Below are 20,952 nucleotides of genomic sequence, written 5' to 3' on the forward strand. Positions count from 1 at the left end.
GTGAGAAAGGAAAGCCTCTTCAGCAAATGGTTCTGTTCATGCCAGACAAAAAGGAACCTTGACCCTACCCATATTAGGTGCCTAAGGCTGTTGTAACAAAATACCACAAACTGGACGGCTTAAAACTCAAGGTGTCCTCAGGCCCATGCTCCCTCTGAAGCCTGTAGGGAAATCCTTCCTTGCCTCTTCCTAGCTTCTGGTGGTTTGCTGGCAATCTTTGGTGTTCCTTGACTTACAGCTGCATAACTCCAGCATCTGCCTTCCTCATCATGTGGTGTTCTCTGTGTTGTGTCTGTATCTTCACTTGGTTATCTTCTTATAAGGACACCAGTCATATTGGATTAGGCACCCACCCTACTCCAGGATGACCTCATCTTAACTAATTACATCTGCAATGACCCTATTTCCAAATAAGATCACATTCTTAGGTGCTGATCACATTCTTAGGTACTGGGGGTTAAGACTTCAACATATCTTTTTTGAGGAGGACACACTTTAACCTGTAACACTACCTCACACCATACATGAAAATTAATTCCAGATGGATTATGGACCTAAATATAAAGCTATTAGGAAAAAACAGAATATCTTCACAATCTGAAGATAAAGGTTTCTTAGGATACAGAAAGCAGTAATTATTAAAGGAAAAAATGGGTACATTGGACTTCATTAAAATTTAAAACTTTTACTCTTCAAAAGATACTATTAAGAAAATGAAAAGACAGGTCACTGAGAGAATAGTTGAGACAAGTCACAAATAGAAAGTCATATCTGACAAAGGACATATCCAGAATATATATAGAACTCTTACAACTCAATAATAAAAAGAATCTATTTTTAAAACAGGAAAAGATTTTAGTAAGTACTTCATAAAGGAAGGCATCTGAATGATGACCCGTATTCCCACGAAAAAGTGCTAACATTAGTCATCAAAGAAATGCAAATTAAAGCCACAGTGAAGTACCACTACACACCCACTGGAATGGCCAAAACTGAAAACTGACAACACCAAATGTTGCTGAGGATGTGGGATGGGGCTGCCTGGGAAGTGGTGCCAGGGAACTTCTTGTGGCCATGGTAACATCGTCTGTCTTGATAGAGGTTTGACTTATACAGGTGCATGCACTTGACAGAACTCATCAAATGATACATTTAAGATTTTTCATTTCACTGGATGTAAATTTTACCTACAAAAATGAAAATGAATTTTCATCTCTAGTTAATGATATGCATGCTGAAGTGTTTGGGGATGAAGTGTACTGGTGAACTTTGAAATGCATCACAAATAAGATGGATTGATGGGTTGGATGAATCATGTCAACAATGGTAGAATCTGGGTGATGAGTATGTGGGTGTTCTTTGTACAGTTTGTTCAATTTTTCTGTATGTTTCAAATTTTTCTTTATAATGTGTTGGAAAAAAAGTCACTTGGAATAATTCTTCTCTGTGTGGTTATGTTACTGATTTGATATAGTTAGGTTTATTTGTGTTCAGTTTTGTGGTTTGCTTTTTTCTCTTTATTTTTGGAATACGTAAAGTATTTGATGGTTCAAAAGTCAAGCCTAGGGCTTCCCTGGTGGCGCAGTGGTTGCAAGTCCGCCTGCCGATGCAGGGGACACGGCTTGGTGCCCTGGTACGGGCTGATCCCACGTGCCGTGGAGCGGCTCGGCCCGTGAGCCACGGCCGCTGAGCCTGCACGTCCGGAGCCTGTGCTCTGCAGCGGGAGAGGCCACAACAGTGAGAGGCCCGCGTACCGCAAAAAAAAAAAAAAAAAAAGTCAAGCTTAATCTGATCGGGGAATTGCTACTTTACCAAACTTTCTTTAGTTATGATTGTGGAATCACAAAAAGTTACAATTGTCATAATGATTCTTTATATTAATAGCCTATATGCACACTTTATGTACACATAAACATGTATGGGTTTTGTAATTCTCTTTTGTTATATTTATTCTGATTACATTTATTGAAATGAAATTTGGTATCTGTTGAATCTAGTGTAACAGGCTTGAATTTAAAAGAAAAACAAAAGCCAAGCCTCAGATGGTAACTAGACTTGTGGTGGCGATCACTTTGTAATGTATACAGAAGTCAAACGCTGTACACCTGAAACATATATAATTTTAAATAAGGCCAAAATTTTTTTCTTATTTTTAAGAAGCTAAGCCTATAGAATACTCAGAAGTTATTGGTTTCTGGCTCATCCTTCTAGTGTTTACTCTTGCAAAAAGATAAACCAGCAAATATATGTATTCTTTATCCTTCTTACACAGAAAGCCTGCTTGACATGCTGTTCTGCATCTCGTTTTTAGTTTGTTTTCACTTCCTCTATCCTGGAGATTACTCCCTATCAGCTTCGATACCCTCCTTGTTTATGGCGACCGTAGAGCTCTCCCTTCCTCATTCTTTTTGTTCCTGCTGCACAGACTCCATTGTATAGATGAAGCATGCTTTAGTCAAGCAGCTCCCTGTGGATGGACATTTGGGTACTTTTCAGTCTTTTCCTGTTGTAAACAATGACACAGTGTTGTTTTGTATTTGTAACTAACCCATTTTTAATCTTTGAACTCCTGTCCTCTGTTTCTTTTTCGTTTGTGGATGTTTCTGTTCTGGTTTTATGGCTGAATTATCTTCTAAAATATGAGAATATTATCTGTTTCCTCTAGGGACAGAATTGATCTCTCTTCCATATTGCTGGGTCTCTTCCCCTGAGCCTGGAGAGCTGTTCGGGTTGGTGACAAGAGGCCTGGGTAGCTGGCACCCTGCCCCTGCTCTAGTGGAGTCACCCATTTCCTGTGGGGTTCCTCCCCCTAGGGAGGGTTGGAGTAGGAGTTCTACAGGGGCTAGGGCAGAGCAGGACAGGCTGACCTGCATAGACTTGGCTTTGGTGGGAAGCAGACAGGGATCCTCCCTCACACCATGGACCCTTGGAGGCCAGACGGAGGTGGGCTTCACCTGGGCTGCGGCCGGCCACACCAGGAACCTTGTGGGGAGGAAAGAAGGTTCCAGCCTCTGATTTAGAAAAGACCCTTTGGTTTCTTGCCTGTGGAAGGAAGTGGCACCTTGCCACTCCACATGTGCTCCACTAACCAACCTCAGTACTGTCAGCCCCCCTTGGGAGCTTGCTGAAAGTGTCCTGCCCCCAAACCTTCTGGATCAGAATCTGATAGTCAACAGCCCCCCAGGTGACTTGTGTGTCCGTGAGAGTTGGAGGGGCACTGCTTGCTCCTGGTTTGCTCTGCTCTGATCTGAGAGCCTTTCTGGGTGCTCTGACAGGCACAGGGGTTCCCATCTCCTTTGTAGCTCTCCTGTAGTGCATTCACTCTGTTCCATTAGTCAGCACACTCCTCTTTCCAGCATCTAGAAATTTGTGAAACGTATCTCATCTGTTCAGAAGTCCCCTCCTGTTATCGTTTCTGTCGTCTCTGTTGGAGGTTTCTTCCTCTTTATGCATCTGTACTTCGTTTCTTTGAGGTTTGAAGGGCCAGGTAGCAAATGCATGTATACAGTTGGTCATCCTCTAGTGAAGGATTTTAATCAAGGAACTAGCTGTAACGTGACCTTCACCAGAGATGGTGAGGAACAGAGGCCGGACGGAGTGGGGACTGGGTGTAGACAGTCGTTTTTGAGAAGTTTTGTTGTGATGAGGACCAGAGAAATGGGCTGGGTGGGGTCAGGGGTGGTGGTGGGGTTGCAGAGAGTCTGCTTCAGGGGGGCTCTGAGCACGTTTGCACAAGGAGCCGGAGGACCTGGGGTCCTGGACGAGCAGTCTGCTTGGAGAGAGGCCACGGGAGGGCAGGCCCTGGGTAGGCACTTCCTCCTTGAAAAACGCGGGGAGTGTAGAAGGCGCATGGGTCCTGTGTAAAAGCCCAGGAGTCTAGTGAGAATTAGAGCTCAAGCAGAAGCTGGTGAGTTTATGGGGCAGCTGCAACGAAGGACCCCAGAGCAGGCGGCTTCCACCCATAGCAACGCATTCTCTCACAGTGCTGGAGGCCAGAGGTCCGAAATCAAGGTGCCACGTGGTCACACTCTCGAGAGAGAGAGACTCTAGCAGAGGATTCTCTCTTGCCTCTTCTAGTGGCTAGTGGCTGCCTGGAAATCCTAGATGTTCCTTGGCTTCTGGTCACATCACTCCAATCTCTGCTTGCATCTTCACTTGGCCTTCCCTCGTGTGTGTGTCTTCTCAACCTAAATGCAGAATGATCTCACCTTGAGATCCTTCCGTTGGTTATTCTGCAAAGACCCCTTTTCTAAATAAGGTCACATTTGCAGGGTCCAGGGGTTAAGACGTGCACATACCTTTTGGGGGTTACCATTGAACCCGCTATACAAACCTGTCCATCTCCAGGATAGAAGGGCCCAGGGAAGGCCAGGAGTCCCCACAGAACAGTTGGTGTTGATGGAATCCAGGCTGTAAGAAGATGGGCAGTGGCAGTTTGGCCCTATTCTGTGTAGGGTATTTACCCACAGTAGTTTTAACTAACGGGGTTCATGGTAGATGTAATGCGATGGTCATTTTGTCCTAAGTAGGGTTCACATAGCACCCATATGACTCCTGGCTGTCTGGTTGCCACAGTTTGGCAGCTCTAAGAGGACAACCCTACTTATTCACTGGCACGTTTGTGTAGTTGAAATCAAGTGTTCGCTTAAGTCCATGCTCGTACTTCTGTACCTTGTTCTATGACAAGACACGGAAATGAAACGTTAAAAAGTGGAAGTACTTAAAATTGTGTTCTTGGAGACACCTTTTTAAAGATGCACATACTCTGAAGGATAGCCGCATCTCTTTATTCTTTCTCAAAGTCAGACTTTTACACTGGCTGGTGCTGGTGCCAGTTTGGCCCTAATCTTTTTCCTCATACCTTCAGCTCACCACCGCCCCTGTAACCAACTCCAGCAATGCGTCCCCCTCACGGGCACTCAGGCACCTTTGATGTTCCCGTCTTTTCTCCGGCCCTTGCCTCCCTTGTGTCTTCTCTCATCTCCTTCCCAGTGGCGCACTAACCCCACAGCTTCGCCACTTTCTTGCCTTGTCATACTCAGCTGATAGGGCCCCAAACCTGGTAAAATGCAGCCATCCGCCTGCTTCCCACCTGCTCTGCTGCCCTAGCCCGCAGCTGAATGTGGCCCCCTGGTTGCTCCCATTTCGAGTTCACGTCCACTCACTTCAGGAGCATGTCACGCTGCCTGTCGTACTGCAATTCCCCAGTCTCTCCTGGCTTCTCCCACCCTCCTCACCAGCTGTGACACCATCTCGAAGCTGATACCTCATTTCCTGGTTCCTAGAGAGCAGGGAAGCAATCCGAGGAGAATGTCCCCAGGCCCGGCATCCCCTCCGAGGCCTCTGCCCTTGCTCCCCACCCCCTCCTCTCCTGGGCCCCTCTCCCCCGTCAGAGAAGGCTCCCTGAGTGCCGGCTCCTTCCCATCCCCTCAGGCAGCCGCGCCTCTGCCACCTGGAAGGGAACTGCTCTCCATCTCGGCACCCTTCCAGCTGCCCTGCTTCTCTCTATTGGCAGGACTCTTCTTTGTGTCTCCATGTGCTCTCTTGGGCCCTTTCCAACTGGTCCTTTGCTGACACAGGTGATGACCTTTATGTTTTAAAATCTGGGGGCCACTTGTCACTTTTCCTCTTCCCCAGCCTTTCAGCGTCAGTGACCCCGGTATCCACGTGAGTCAGTCCCTCCCCTGCCTTGAGGCTGAGCACCTGCTCAGTTGGGCCTACCCTGACTGCCCTGTTTTTTCCAAACCGTAGCTTTGGTCCCTTTCTAATAGAAAAGGTGATTGACTGTGTTTATCTTAACTGTGTGTCGTCCCTGCTGGGGCAGAACTCTACGGGTGGGGTGGTTCGCCGTGTTCACGGAGGTGGCTTGGACACCTGGCATGGTGTCTGGTGTCCCTGAGTCCTGAGAGGTCCTGGCTGAGCGTGTGCCAGGTCTGCCTCTGCGCTCCATGCGCTGTCGGGGGGCCTTGGGCTCAGACTTCTCTCCACCCTCGCTCCCGAGGGGATCTTTCCCGGCCTCAAGGCTCTCTCTTCCACCTGTGAGCCGCTGGCTACCAACTTTATGTCTTCAGGGTGACTGGGCCCCCTGAAGCCCAGACTCGCACCCCCAGCACTGACCTGACCTCTCTGCTCAGCTTCCAGCAGGCTTCTCCCACTGTACCTGTTCAAGCCTGAGCTCCCAATCCCTCGCGCCTGGCCTTTCCCTGGCCTTCCCTTCCCAGTAAACAGCAACTGCATCTTCCCGCGCCTCAGCTCAGAAAGCCGGCGCTAGTACCCCGCACTGCTCGCCCTCATACCACCTCCCGCTCCACGAAGGCCGCTTGTTCCCGCTGGCAGGTCTCCCCAGCTCCACTCTTGCGTCCTGCTCTGACCTCCCGCCTCCCTCTACCCTGGACCTCGGCCTTGTCTCGGTTCACTCCTGCAACGTGTGGCCTCTCCTCTCACTCAGAGTCAAAGCCAGAGTCCTTCCAGTGGCCTGCAAGGCCCAATCTGGGATCCCCTCTCCTGCCCCTCATCCACTGTGGCCTCCCTGGGCCCTCCAGGTGCACCCCTGCCTCAGGCCTTGGCCCCTGCTCTTCCCTCTGTTGGGAACATTCTTCCTCCAGGAATCGCCCTGCTCCCTGTTCGGTCTCCTTCAAGTTGGCTCAAGTGTCACCTTCCCAGTGTCGCCTTCCCTGAAGATTGATGCCGCCCTCCCACTTTCCGCTGCCTCACCTATAGCCCTTGTCATCACTGCTGTATATGCTGCTTTGCTTGGTGCTTTTACTTGTGCTCGCCTGTGCTCTCTACCACCCCCTCCCCTCTCCCTCCCCCTCTCCCTCCCACTAAAATCTAAGCCCCTGCAGGGCAGAGGGGTTCTTTTTGCCTCTCCCCTGCTGTCTCTCCAGTGCCTGGAATCATGCATACTTCTTGGGTGGACAGATGGATGAATTCTGCAGTGGGACCTTGCCCTAAGATTTCGTCATATACCAGGAGAGGGGCAGAATAGAATGCCGCCTGCTCTGCTGTTGACTCGTTAGCTTCTCTGTGGCCAAGAGGAGCAATGTTCTTTATGGTTTAATCAAATCTGCAGTCTGGAGCAGAAGCTACCCGCAAAGGGCAGATGTGTGGACTTAGAGTTTGAGGTACTTTGGGGGGATTGGCAGTTATCCAAAAACATGGCATAAATTGATGAAAGCCTAAATATCACCTATCCTAGTCGTCCCCCCCAACCTTTTTCTTTTTTGGTCATGCCGTGTGGCTTGCGGGATCTTAGTTCCCCGACCAGAGATTGAACCCAGGCCATGGGGCAGTGAAAGCGCTGAGTCCTAACCACTGAACTGCCAGGGAATTCCCAGCCCCCCACTTTTTAAATATAACAGCATAACTTGTTTTATTGTGCTTCACTTTATTGTGCTTCACAGAGTGCATTTTTTACGAATTGAAGGTTTGTGCAACCGTGCGTTGTGCAGGCCTGTTGGTGCTGTTTTTCCAACAGCATTTGCTCACTTTGTGTCTCTTATATTTTGGTAATTCTCGCAGTATTTCAGGCTTTTTCATTATTATTATATCTGTTGTGGTGATCTGTGATCTTTGATGTTACTATTGCAAAAAGGTTATAACTCGCTGAAGGCTCAGATGATGGTTAGCATTTTTTAGCAATAAAGTATTTTTAATTAAGGTCTGTACATTTTTTTAGACATAGTGCTATTGTACACTTAATGGACTGCAATCTAGTGTAAACATAACTTTTATATGCACTGGGAAACCAGAAAAACTTGTGTGACTCGCTTTATTGTGATACTTGCTTTTTTGTGGTGGTCTAGAACTGAACTCACAGTATCTATGAGGTATGTCTGCACATCCTTTATGAGTGTATAATTTAACAGCACGATTTCCCAATGCAGCTTTGCAGAACAGGAGAAATGAATTTTAAAGGCTGTCAGGTGCCTTTGCCATCTGTGGCTTCATATTTGTGTAACAGTATTTGTGTTTTGCCAACAGACGTGCTTAAAGTACTCATGAGAATCGCCTTTGAAGAGGTGTTTACTGCCCACCCCAGCTCCTGGGCCTGGGGGCGTGACCTCTGCTCCCTTGGGCCCTTAGCGACCCCTACAGACATCTGGTGCAGGCCCTGTAGCCAGGAGGGACAACCGTTTCTGGCATTTGCTTTTCCCCAGTGGGTCATGAGCTTCTGGAGCAGAGACCCCACATGAGTCCTTGGGGCCTTCCCCTGCATAGTATAGCGCCCGGCATGAGCAACCAGTGCTGTCCCTCCGGGTCTCCTGGAAGCCATAAAGGGCAGCATTTTTGGCTCACCATGCAGCCTCTGGGCACACGTGTGTGCATGTGCCCGCTACCTGGACCTGGTTTCCCGGCTTACTCCGCGGGCTTGGGCCACTCCTTTCCCTGCCTGGTGGCTCTGGCTAATTGAACTTTCTCAGTCTCAGCAATTCGAACACTGTTTTGGTTTTGTTCTGGTTGGGTTATGACACCCACTACTATGAAGGAAAGAAAAGGAATCTGGTTTTGTAGGAGGTGGTATGTTGTGTCATTAATTGTTTTATCTGTAAGCTTTTTATATTTTTGCAACGAGTTTTCTTTGAATAAATAATTCTGAGAGCTTATCACATAGAAGGCATATGTGTTGTCCTCAGTACATTCTGAATTATCTGGATTTATTTTTGTCTCTTGAATTCACTTATACACAATTCAAAGGCTGCATTTTTAGCCAACAGAAATAGGAAGAAAAGCTCAAAATTTATGTCGTTTTTCAAAGTAGCTTGAGTTATAGTGATTGTGAGAACTTGGTGAAAAAAGCTGTGTACCAAGTAAACTTTACATATGGTTTATCATGAATTTTTTTTGACTGCTAAGTACCTTGATACTTTATTGTGTTAAAGGAATCCCCTACTCTGTGGATCTTGGGTTTGAAGCAGGTGGATCCTAGCTTCTACTTAAGAAAGCCTAAAGATGGGGTTGGAGGCTTGTGGTTGTCCTCTTGTGTGCCCTGACTTCTGGGGGCAGGCTGTCCATGGCTGTAAGTATCTGGGATCCAGGGCCCCTCAGTCTTTTTCCCCCATCACCCTGAGCAGGTGACTTCCATCCTCAAGGCTGCCTGTGGTCACAAGATGGCGGTTGCAGCTCTAGCCGTTGCATCTTGCTCTCCAGGGAGGGAGAAGGAGGGCACGGGGGAAGGGGAAAAGGGCACTTGTTGGCACACCCTCCAGTCCCATTCAGTAATTTCCATTTCCATCTCCGTGTCCATCTTTTTTTCTTTTTTTTCTGAGGAACAAACAGCAGCTACAATAGCGATCATTTATTTCTTACTCACGGGTCTGGGCCAGCTGCAAGATGGCTTTCAGATCTGTTTTCAAGCCTGTTGTTCCAGGACCCAGGAGGGAGAAGCAACTGTCAGGGATGGTCTCTTCTTAGACGGATGTCAGGAGCCCAAGAGGAGTGAGCAGACCCACAGAGGCCTTTTAAAGTCTCTTCCTCCTCGGTCCCATCAGTGAGGCCAGATGTGTGAGCACGTGCAGAGCCAGTGGGCAGGGAGGGGTGCTGAGTGCAAGGTTCTGTTAGGAAGGCAGACAGAGGACCTGGGTGTTGGGGGGCAGCTGGTAGTGCCTGCCATGGGGGACCAATATTCCTGCCCCTTGGTCTCCAGAAGCTAGGGGGCGGCCATGAGACCCAGGCTTGGACAAACCCATTCTCCCTTCAGGGACTTTGACTCCTTTTTTTTTTTTTTGATTTTAGTTCCATGACCGGGGATTGAACTCGGGCCCTCGGCAGTGAAAGCCTGGAGTCCTAACCACTGGACCACCAGGGAATTCCCCGACTTTGACTCTTAAAAGACAGAGAGAGATAAGTCATGGTAGTGGCACATGCAGCAGGAAGCCAGCATCAGTGGCTAACGTCTGCAGTTGCTGGTGGCGCTGCCCAGGGTGGGTGTCCTAAGCACACGGCCCGTTTAGTGCAACCTTGGCTGCGTTTTCAGCCATGCAGCTGCTTTTCTGGGCTTAGTTTTCTAGTCTTCTCTTCATTTCCACATCCTGCCGCAGAACTCCTTTGTGACTGGGGTCAGCTAGAGTTGTTTTCTGTTGCTTGCAGCCAGGACCTTGACGCTTTCACAGTTTTATCTTGAGTAGAGTGGATGAACGTAGGCTTTTTGAGCCAGGTTCCTTTAGGATTAAATCCCAGCTTGTTCACCTACTGGCCTTCAGGTCACTTTTTCCTCCTTGAGCCTCAGTGTTGCCTTCATTTAAACGTTGCTTTTGTGTGTTGCTGAGCGTTCAGTGAGATCGTATGGAAAGCGGTGATAGTGAAAGTATTGGGAACATATCCTAGCCTGAGGTTTTCAGTGATGGTATATCACCCGGGCACTGGGTTAGCAGCTCAAAAGGCCCCGTTGGTCAGGGGATGAGGAGGGACAGGGAGCGCTCCTGGGGCCTACTCTGAGCAGCGCTCGGCAGCCCCGGCCTCCGGCAGAGTACAGCGGCGCTTGACAACCAGAGGCTGCTTGCTCAAAGGAGGAATGCTGCGGTGCCATTTCGTGGGATCTGGGCGAGTCTAAAGTGTTTGGAGAAAATGGTTAAGCTGCAGATCACCATCCAGCGAATCATCCTAGGGTTAATGCCCGCCACTGGGCAGAGTGGGAACAGTGATCGTTGTGAGTGACACTGGGGCAGATTTTAAATTTCCTTTTTATTCTAGACTTGAATGCAGCAGTTCTTATTGCTAACTTACTACCAGTCACCACTAATGAACAAAGAGTATGAACAGGCAGTTCATAAAGAAGAGATACAGGTGGCCAATGAAGATAGGAAAAGAGTTCTGCCTCAGTGATAATCAAAGAGACACACATGGAAACAAAGAAGATGGCATTTTCACGTACCAAATTTGTAAAGATTAAAAGGACAAGTAGAAAGAAAAGACCTAATGCCAGCAAATGTTGGGATTGGCTCCTGCTGCATAGTTTGAGCCCCCACGTCCTGGGCTGGCCTGCACGTGCCGTCAGGTGAGGCCTTTCCTCGTCTCTGGGTGCATTTGGATCCGCTATTGAGCAGGTGGCCCCTGCACATGGTTCACAACTCAGGAAGTGCAAGCTCTAGAGTGATGCTTGGTCTCTCGGCGTCCCTGCTGCCACCCGGGCCCCTCTGCAGGGAACAGCTGCCTCCAGGGGCTTGTATGTGTCCTTTGAGGTGTTCTGTGCACATACACGCACTTCGAAACCTATTTTTATTTCCCTGCGCCTGCTCAGGTCAGTGCGGCTAAGGTATATTTTTGTCCATTTCATCTGTGTTATTAAGTTTACTAGCAAGAAGCCATGCTTACCTTTTTATAAACCTTTGCAACATCCGTATTTGTCTCCTTTTTCATTCTAGTGCTGTTACTTTTTCCTTCTCCCTTTTTTCCCTGTCTCGGTAAAAATTGTTTGGGTTTTACTAGTCTTTCAGAGAGTGAACTTGTGGGCATTATTGTCCTGTATTACTGTATGTCTGCTTTCCAGTTCATTAAGTTATGTAAAATTTTATCTTTATTATATCTTCTACTTTCTTGGAGTACATTATCTGGTTTTCTTTTTCTCACTTCTTAAATTCTAAACTTAGCTCATTGGTTTTCAACCTTCTTTTCAAACATAAGCATTTAAAGCTGATCCTCAAACGATTTCTGCTGCATCGAGCAAGTTTCAATGTGTTGCATCTCCACTTAAAGTCAGCTCAAAGGGTTCTTTTAAAATGTCCTCTGTGATTCCTCTTTGACCCACAAATTATTTAGAAATGTGTTTTTTAAATTTCCAAGTACATGGCTTTGTGGGGGTTTTTTCCTAGTTACTATTTTTAAAAGTAAGGTCCTAGCTAAATGGCACCATGCTCCAAGACTGTGGTCTGTGGGGCATCCGCCTCACAGCTTGTGGAGCAGTGCGGGACCACCCGGACAAGCACGGGCTGTCGGTGGGGTGCAGGAGCCAGAGGAAGCTTCTCTCCTTCATCTCATCCCTGGGATTATGAAAGCGCCCTCTCTTCCTACTGTTGTTTTGTCTGCTTGAGTTCCTCGCTACTGGGGAGCATGTGTCACAAACTCCAGTTTCTTCAGGGGCTTGGTTAATTTTGGCCTTACTATTTATTTTGAGGCCAGGTTTTCAGTTTTAGAAAAACCGTTTTGTCTTCCTGGTGAATTGAACCCTTTAGCATTATGAAGTGACCCTCTTTGTAATTAGTCATGCTTTTGCCTTGAATGTTGCTTTATCTGATAGTAATGGTGCTGCGCCACCTGTGGTTTTTTTTGGTCAGGACTGCCACTTTTAATTTTCCTCCCTTCTCTGTCTTTATGGATTAGATGTACCTCTTGAAAATGGCAAATAGCTGGATTTAAAAAAATCCATTCTGTCTGTCATATCTGTTAACATCTATTTAATTACTGATGCATTTAGATTTGTCTGTACCATTTTATTTTTGTCTGTACCATTTTATTTTGTGCATTCTATTTTTTCCACATTTTCTGTTCTTTATTTTTTTCTCCTTTCTTGCCTTCTCCTGGATTGAGTTGTTTTTTTAATCTGGTAAGATACACATAACATAAAATTTACCATCTTAACCATTTTTAAGTGTACACTTCAGTGGCACTAAATACATTCAAAGTGTTGTACTACCATCTTGGAATGAGTTTTAATTGTTGTCATGCAGTATATGTAGTGCCATACCCTGCTTTTTCATTTACCATTTCACAATAGAACGTAAGCATCCCCATTGTTACGGACTAAAGTGTTTGTGTGTGTCGTCATCCCCCACCCCCCGCAAATTCATATGTTGATGCCCTAACCCCAAATGTGAGGATGTTTGGAGATGGGGCCTTTGGGAGGTAATTAGGATTAGATGAGGTCGTGAGGTTGGAGCCCAATGGGATCAGTGTCTTTATAAGAAGAGACACCAAAGATCTCACTCCCTGCCATGTGCCATATGAGGACACAGTGAGAAAGCAGCCGTCTGCAAGCCAGGAAGAGGGCCCTCACCAAGGAATCTGCCGGCACCTTGGCCTTGGACTTACTGCGTCCAGAACCGTGAGCAATAAATTTCTGTTGTTTAAGCCACTTAGTCTTCTGTTTCGTTACGGCAGCCCGAGCTAAGACACCCATGTCAAGAAAGACAGTGAACATCCTTTTAAAGCTAACTTAGATTCCATCACAAATTTAGTGTGTCTTCTGTCTTGGCCTTCTATTGGCTCCCTACCCCTTACCTCTGGATGCTTCGCAACTTCTCTGTGCCAAGCTTTCCAAAAGAGTAGTTTATGTTTGTGATCTCCACGTCCCCGTTGGTCACCTCCTGGGATCACCTCTCCACTCAGTCCTTCCACTCCCCCCCCCACACACACACACACTCACTCACTCACTCACGCGGTGGTTCCAGACCAGCTGCTGTCTGCCTGCCTGATCAGGATCCACTCATGGAATCCGCAGCAGCCCACACAAGGCAGACTGGTCCTTACCCATACTCTGCAGGTGAGAACTTACCAGACTCAGCATTTATCTTAGTAGCCTCTCCATGGCATCTGAAAATATTGATTTCCTTCTTGCAGCTCTTCACTGACAGAAAGGGGAGTTAAACCAGGTCATGTCCTTTGGCCCTCGTCTCTTCATCCCCTCCCGCTACACTGGGCTTTGCGGCCTTCTCTCCCAGTATTCCCAGATGATGATGAAGTTGTCTGTTGCCGCATGTGCCCCCTGCTAGGGTGAAGCCACTGAGGGCGGTGACTGCCTCCCCTTGGCATCTCTGGTGTGGCACTCATTACTCTTCTTGTTCGGTGAGTGACGTTTGTAGGTCTGTCAGAGGTCTGGGAGGAAGGCAGTTGGCAGCAAGGGGTGTGGCTCTTTGTAAATTACCCAACAAGCTAAGACATTTCAGTGGAAGATGTTTATGCATTCTCAGATTTACAGAGTAAGTCCGCTTCGACCTACACGTGGCATGTGAAACACTAGAACCAGAAACAGCTCAGCTAGGTTCAAGTGCCCTGGAATTTTTGTCCCACCAAGGGACCGATTGTTTCAGGGATGTGGTTCTCTCAGCTGCCTCGACTTGATCGTGCACCCTGGGAGTGCACAGAAGCCAAGTCGAAGCTCATCTGTGGAAAATGATCTGAAGTTGAATTAGGTGTTACCAACATACACCTGTCTCTGTTAGCTCCAGGAAGCTCTAATTTTCCAGAAGGGGGGGTCTCGTGGACCCTAGAGGTGTTTTCTGAGATCTAAAGTTAGCCAAGCAGGTTCTTCTGCACCTGGGTGCTGTCCCATCTCCCACAGGTGAATCTTGGGGTTTCAGCTGACATCCCATTAGGTGGCGACAGAGAGCACTGAAAAGGAGTATGAAGGAACTAGAACTTGTTTTCCCTTCTGTGAGAGAAAGGCTCGCACTAGTCAGGTTTTACCACACAAGGCACTTAAAGGGCTTTGCCCTTTTTCTTCCTCCCATTCTCCTCAACCCACTGCCTGCCCTACCACCCTCCCGCTCCCCCCCCCCGCCCAAAGAAGGTGTGGATAGATCAGAAGGCCAAACAGCCAAAGCCCGTGTCCTCTGGTCTCTGTCATGGTGGGTAGCAGCACCAGTCACACAGGCTGGGAACCCGAGTGTCACCAGCCCTGCCCTTTATTTCTCACACCTCTTGTCTCCTGCCCTCCTCCTGCCACCGGCCTGATTCAAGCCTTCCAGCTCTCCTCCACGTTTCTCCCTGCCACACGGTCCCTAGAGTCAGATCTCACTCTCCTGCTTTAAACCTGAGAATGGGGCCCGTGGCCTCCAGTGGCGTCAAGGCCCCTCACACGACTCCTGACTCGCCGCTACCACTCCTTTTCTCATCCGTGTGCCCCTCAGCCACGTACTCCTGGCCTTTGTCCGGGTCCCCATGCTGCATTTCCTCCTCCTCCTGGTTCTTGAGGACTCGCCGCGGGTATCCTTTCCTGCAGAGAGTCCTTCCTAGGCCCCCAGGCCCCATCTGGGTCAGATCTCTCGAGCTCTGGCTCCCTGCAGGTACCTCACAACCCGAGGGCGGCCTGTTGACTGTCCCAGCCCACACACCCCGAGCAGGAGTGTGTCCTCCGTGTTCATGATCCACGCTCTGATACAAAGCGCGCTGTGACGCTCGGGCCCCTCAACTCCCCATCATGAGTTTGCTTGCCACCCTGGACAGCCCCCCTCCGCTGAGGAGCTGGTGCCAGGCCCACAGTCTTTGTCTCTCTGTTCCTGACCATTCCATCCCACAGGTGGCTTAAGCATGCACATAGAGGGCCCTCCTAGTGCTTGGCCCCCAACTTTTGATCACCTCTGTTCCAGTGACCTCGGCCACCTCCTGCCAAGGTCCCAGCCTGGACTTTGTCATCACTGGAAACCGCTCCACCCCTGGAGCTCTTAACAGACAGCTCCACTGGTGACAGAGACTTCCTGTTTTCCTAGCTCCCCAGGAATCTGTCAACTTTCCCTCCTCTCGTGACTCACACCCATCACTGTACAAATGCGTTTTCTAATTTCCCATCTTTACCAAGCGCTCCGTCCTCAGCCCCTGCCCAGATCTCTGCTCCTCTTTGGCCAAGCTTTTCAAGACTTGGCGACTCAGTATTCCCCTCCTCACCTCCCTCACCTTCTGCTCAGGCCCTAATGGATGTTTGCGTCGCCCAGGCCAGTGGCGATTCCTCCTCTTGACAGGCTTGTTCCCTCCTGGAATCCCCTTCCTTGTGTCTCTTCGGGGACCCCCACTGGCACGCTGTCCTGGCACAGCATCACTGGCTTAGTCGGTTTTATTTGCTTCGGCCACCTTCATATCTGAACCCCCTTCTTTGTTTGAGGGAACTCTTACCCCAGCCTATGAGTTTGCTGAGAGACCAGGTGACCTCTTGACTGTAGTCGCTGAAAATGCCATACGCTTCTTTTCATAATTTCCCTTTCAGCTGGTACAGTCGTTGGTAAACTACATGCCAAGGCCAAATCTGGCCCACTGCCTGTTTTTGTAAATAAAGTTTTATTGCAGTCCAGCCCCACTCCTTCCTTTATGCATTGCCTGAAGCTACTTTCCCACTTCACTGGCAAGTTGAGTGGTTGTGACAGAGACGGTGAGGCCTGCAAAGCAGAAAAAAATGCTTACTATCTGGCCCTTTACGGAAGAAAATGGCCTAAGCCCTCCAAGGGGGTATGGCCCTGTGCCTCGGGCTCTCACGTCAGACCCACCCTCTCCAAGGGAGCAGGGCCAGCTCCCGCAGTGGCTGCTGTGTTGGCTGCCAGTGCTGCCCCCTGCAGGGTAGCAGAGGCAGTGCTGGCTGCCCTGCACCAGCCTGGCACCAGGGTTTGGAATATTGTTCTTGGCTAGATTGAAACCTGTTTCTCCAACCCTCTGGCCACCTAATAGCCTTATTCCCCCCAATTTTTGTTATTGGGGTAAAATACACATGAAAAAATTTACCATTTCAACCATTTTTAAGTGGACAGTTAAGCCAGTTCCATGGTATGAAGTATATTTATACTGTGCAGACATCACCACCACCTTCCATCTTCCAGTAGCTGTTTAATCAAGTCCTTGTCTGTGTGAATCAGCTAGAGTTGGTCTCTATTGCTTGCCACCAATAATCTGGACAGATAAACCTGATCGTCTTTCTAATACCTCACTCCTCTTTGTCTGTCTCCTTTGCTGACTCTTTCTCCTTGTCACAACTCCAGATAGCAGGAGGAAAGTTGTCCACGCTCAAACATCTGAGGTGCCCTCACTTGCTCACCTGGCTCTTCAGACCTCTGCGCCAGTGACTACCAGATCTCTGTCTCCAGCCTAGACCTGTAGAAGGCGAAATGCCTCAACATCGAAAACATAAAATATGGAAGTCAGAATCCTTGATCTCCCGTGCTCCTCCTGCCCCCAGCACACACATGCCCTCCACTGATGGCACCTAGAGCAGCCACCGCATCGCCTGCTTAGACTCTACAGTAGCCCCACGCAGCGGGCAAGGAGGTCACTGTGTGGATCCCCAGCCAGAAGTGCAGTCCGCAGGCAGCCTCCAGCTGCTTGCTCCTTTGGGCTTGGCCTGGGGCTTGGCCTCAGCTGTGAGCACTTCCTCACTCGGTCATGCCGATCCCAGGGCAGTGCCCAGGTGGCTGGATGAGGCAGGGGGTATAAAACCACTGCCCTGCCATCACTGCCCAAGGTGGCCTGGAGCTTTCTTGAGCCTGCGTTGCGATTCAGCTTCTTCCCCTGCCCAGATCTGTTTCCTCTCCCTTCTATTCACGGGTGTCAATCCCTAATAACTGTTCAGTACCCCAAACCGTGAGTCCACCCCACAGCACCTTGTGTCTCCCTGCCCCCTCGTCCCACCTCACACTGTATTTTCCATTAAGAGTGAACTTTTTCAGACTCTTCATCTGATCATGTCACTCCCCTGAGAAAAACCCTCTGAGGGCCTCTCATCCCTCACAGAATAAAATCTAAAGTCTATTTCCTGGAAGCAGGGCCGGCTTCCTGGACATGCAGCCTATATAATGCCCAGGGCTTAGAAGAGCCACACTTGGTTTACTGCTCTACTGCAGCCATCTCACAATTCTCCATTTTTGAGTAAGAGGCCCTGCAATTTCATTTTATACTGGGCCCTGCAAATTATATAGCCAGGCCTGCCTCATTTTGAGCTCATTTTCTGCACCTTGCTCACTTGGCTCCAGCCCACCCTTCTTGCTTTTCCTGGGATGTGCCAGATTGTTCCTGGGGTTGGGGCCTTGGCTCTTGCTGGTCCTTAGCCCTTAACGCCTGGGCCCCTCTTAACATGATCCCTTGGGGCGCTTGAAGAATTCTTTATCCTTGAAATTGAGGAGGTTGACCACGGTCCCTCTCGCTGGTGAGTGGTGTTTGTTTATCACATTTTCCTGGGAACATGGTGTGTTCATTCAGGCTGCAGATGCAGGTCATCTTTGTTTCAGGTTAGTCCTCTTATAATATATCTTTGATGGCATCTATGTGCCATTTTGGGTTCCCTACTACAGGGACACGAATTATCCTTATGGTGGATTGTCTTTGTCTCTCTTCCAGTGCTGTTAGCTTCACTCTAATTGCTTTAGCTTTTATCTTTTTCATCTGCATACACTGTTTGTCTAGTTTGATTTTCAGCTACATATATTGTGTTTCTGGCTGCTTTTAAATGTATTTATTAGTTCCGTAATGATGTGTTTTGGTCTGCAGTTTGTTTCCCTAGGTTGGAAATTTGCCCTTTCATCTTACTGTGTTTTATCTTCTCATCTTTGAACTGTTATTGAGAACATGTTCTTATAAAGTTGTGAGGAATTTCCTTCTCTTCCTTTTGTGTATTCCCTTCTTGGTGGGATTTTGCGTTTCCTGAGCCATCCCCCTCTGTTTTAGTTTTTTGCTTTTGGCCATGTTTCTAGAATTACCATGTTGTTTCTTGTCAACTTGGCTCAGGCTTAGACGGCTCCATCCAGTCGTTCTGTTTGCTTTGGTGCAGCAGGGGAGTTCTGGCGGCTCTCTCTTCCCAGTCTTCTGGCACCCTCTCTCCCTGCTTTCCCCTCTGGGCTATCATGAGCTCGTTCTCTTGTGGGCAGAGACAAGCTGTACACGTCGGGGAACTGCAGTCAGGGGGACTCTTCGGCAGCATCTGGAGTCTTCTCTCGAGCCTAGGAATTGTGTTAATTGTCTTGCGCCAGGGTTCAGTCTAGCCGCTTGAAGGACATGTATGCCATTCCTGTAAGGGATGTGGGAAGGGGCCACCCCAGGTTCCCAGTGGTCCCCTGGCCTGGCTCGCTGGGTGCTTTACCTGTTTCTCCCACACCTCCCGGTTGCAGCTTCTGTAGTTCCTGGGCCTAAAAGGAAAAAGTTACAGACTCCTACCCAGTTGCTTCTTTCCAGCTCAGTGAGGAGAGGTTTCGGGGTGTTGTGGGCTCCCCAGCACGGCTTCCAGGGGTGGGGCAGGAGCTCAGTCTTGCTGCTGCTTTGTTCTCTGGAATCCTTTCTTCGGCTGCCAGGTTTTGAAATGTACTGCATTCGATTTTATGTCCCTTTCCTTCGTTTGCTGAATCCTGTCCTTCACACTCCTCCTCCCCACGTCTGTGTGTTTCTCATTTTATTAGGCATTGGGAGAGAGCAGTTCTGTGGGACGTTGTAACCCGCCGTTTGAACCTAACCGTCTAATCCATGTGGAATTGATTCTGTTGTGTGGCGGGAGGATGCAGTGGTCACAAGAAGCACGTCACGGCCCCGCCAGCCCTCCGTGCTTTTCTCTGGCTGTTCACAGGCGCCGATTCTAGGTAAATCTCCGCTGGAGAGCCGGTAGTCAGTGTTCCCATTGTATTTGCTACCCAGTTAGTGTTTGTACACAGGGAAGCCGCTGACTGGTTGCTATTTGTCTTGCCACCAGGCGTGTTAGTTACTTTTTAGCCGGTCCCCAGAGCTGTTTGCGGGGTAGAGATCAGTCCCCACTGCTTGCCCGCTGCTGCCCGCTGCCCAGGGAAACCCCTCAGCCAGCTGCTGCCCTTCCGTCTGCCACCGGCAAGCTGCACTTCAGCCAGCCTGGCTTCTGGGTCCCACCGTTGTGACCTTGAAGATCTCCTCGGCCTCTGTTGGTGGGAGGGCATCCTGTCACCACCGACCCCCCCGGCAGCTCCCTCCTTGGCATCGCTCACGGTGCCTCAGCCATTGGTGGCACCCTCTTGTTTGCCAGCTCTGACAGACACATTTCCCCTTTTTTCTATTTTGTTGGTCATTTCAGTGGCTCCTATGTCATCATCGGGAAGCAAGTCTGTCAGGCATGCAGCTGCGGGGTGACCTACACTAGTGAGAGGCACAGCCATGAAAACAAGGGCATCACCTCAAGTGAGAGGAAAACAGTAATGACAGAAAACTGCAGCAGGAAGGAGCTGTGGGAATCTATTGCTGGGGACCAAAGAGGCAGGCGTGACCTGAGCGCCCGCGCAGACTGGCTGTGGGGACCTGAAGGCTGCGTATTTGTCGTGAGGGCACCGGAGGCCAGCTTTGCCCCGTTTGTGAGAAGGGTTGCCGTGAGCAGCCTGCGGCGTGGAGGAGACACGATGGAAGAGACGTAGCTAGATGTGGAGGCCGGGGAGCAAATGCTCACAACACAGGCTGTCCAGGGGAAGAGATGAAATCACAAAAGCGTCAGTCATAACGACTGGCTTCTTGGTTTTCTCCCACTCCTAACTCATTTGGCCAGCCCCCTCTGCGGTGGCCTGCGTGGGGACAGTTGGTGGTGAAGCCATCCACCTTGGCTTTAGTCACGGCCCACGACTGTACCAGCTTATCACGCCGGGCCCGACCCTTCCCCCACCCGCGGCGGCCCCGCATCGCCTTCCGGAGCGCTCGCCCGCCTCCCGCTCTCTCCCCTTTCACAGCACTCATCAGAATTGCTATGATTTCCTTATTGACTGTACGCTTTAGAAGATTGTACCAGGAGAAAGAGAAGAAACGGATGCAGGTAGAGAGCGTGTCTTGTTACCGGAGCAGCCCTGGCCCCGGCACAGCTCGGGCCCGCTACCTAGATTGTCAGCGACCGAATGAGTGAGTAGGTGACACGAAACACCTCCACCCCACTCCCAGTGTCCTTGTCGTGATGACTTCTGTTCAAAGCTTGCCCCTCCCTGCTAAGCGTTCCAGAGTGGAAGCAGTTTCTGCCACCCCACTTTACTCCTGTCTAGTTCCAGGACATTTTCATCACCCCCAAAGGAAGCCACGTGGAAAACAGTCTGGAGCTTCCTCAGAAAGTCAAACATGGAGTACCCGTGTGACCCAGCGATTCCACTCTAGGTATAGACCCAAGAGAATTGAAAACATAACACCCGTGCAGAAACTTGTACTCAAATATTCACAGCAGCTAAAAGGTAGAAGCAACCCAGATGTCCATCAACAGCTGAATGGATAAGCAAAGTGTGGTGTGTCTATACGGTGGAATGTTATTCAGCCATACAAAAGGAAGAAGTTCTGATGCAT

The 20,952-nt window shown here is 49.3% G+C and overlaps 1 protein-coding gene across 7 annotated transcripts in view; it reads left to right on the top strand.

Moving 5' to 3' along the window:
* Nucleotides 1–20,952, top strand: part of MECP2 (methyl-CpG binding protein 2) — a 61,762-nt gene that overhangs the window by 20,152 nt on the left and 20,658 nt on the right. For 2 of the 7 annotated variants that reach the window (XM_067023944.1, XM_067023949.1), the window contains exons 3-4: nt 19,080–19,256; nt 19,718–20,523. The exons of 4 other annotated variants lie outside the window; for them this stretch is intronic. In XM_067023944.1, coding sequence (XP_066880045.1) covers nt 20,375–20,523 — 149 coding nt within the window. In that variant the 5' untranslated portion in view covers nt 19,080–19,256; nt 19,718–20,374. The remainder of the gene's footprint in view (nt 1–19,079; nt 19,257–19,717; nt 20,524–20,952) is intronic. One more of the 7 variants, XM_067023945.1, reaches the window with a different exon arrangement.

The sequence above is a fragment of the Kogia breviceps genome, chromosome X (genome assembly GCF_026419965.1).
Source record: "Kogia breviceps isolate mKogBre1 chromosome X, mKogBre1 haplotype 1, whole genome shotgun sequence".
Classification (NCBI taxonomy): Eukaryota; Metazoa; Chordata; class Mammalia; order Artiodactyla; family Physeteridae; genus Kogia; species Kogia breviceps.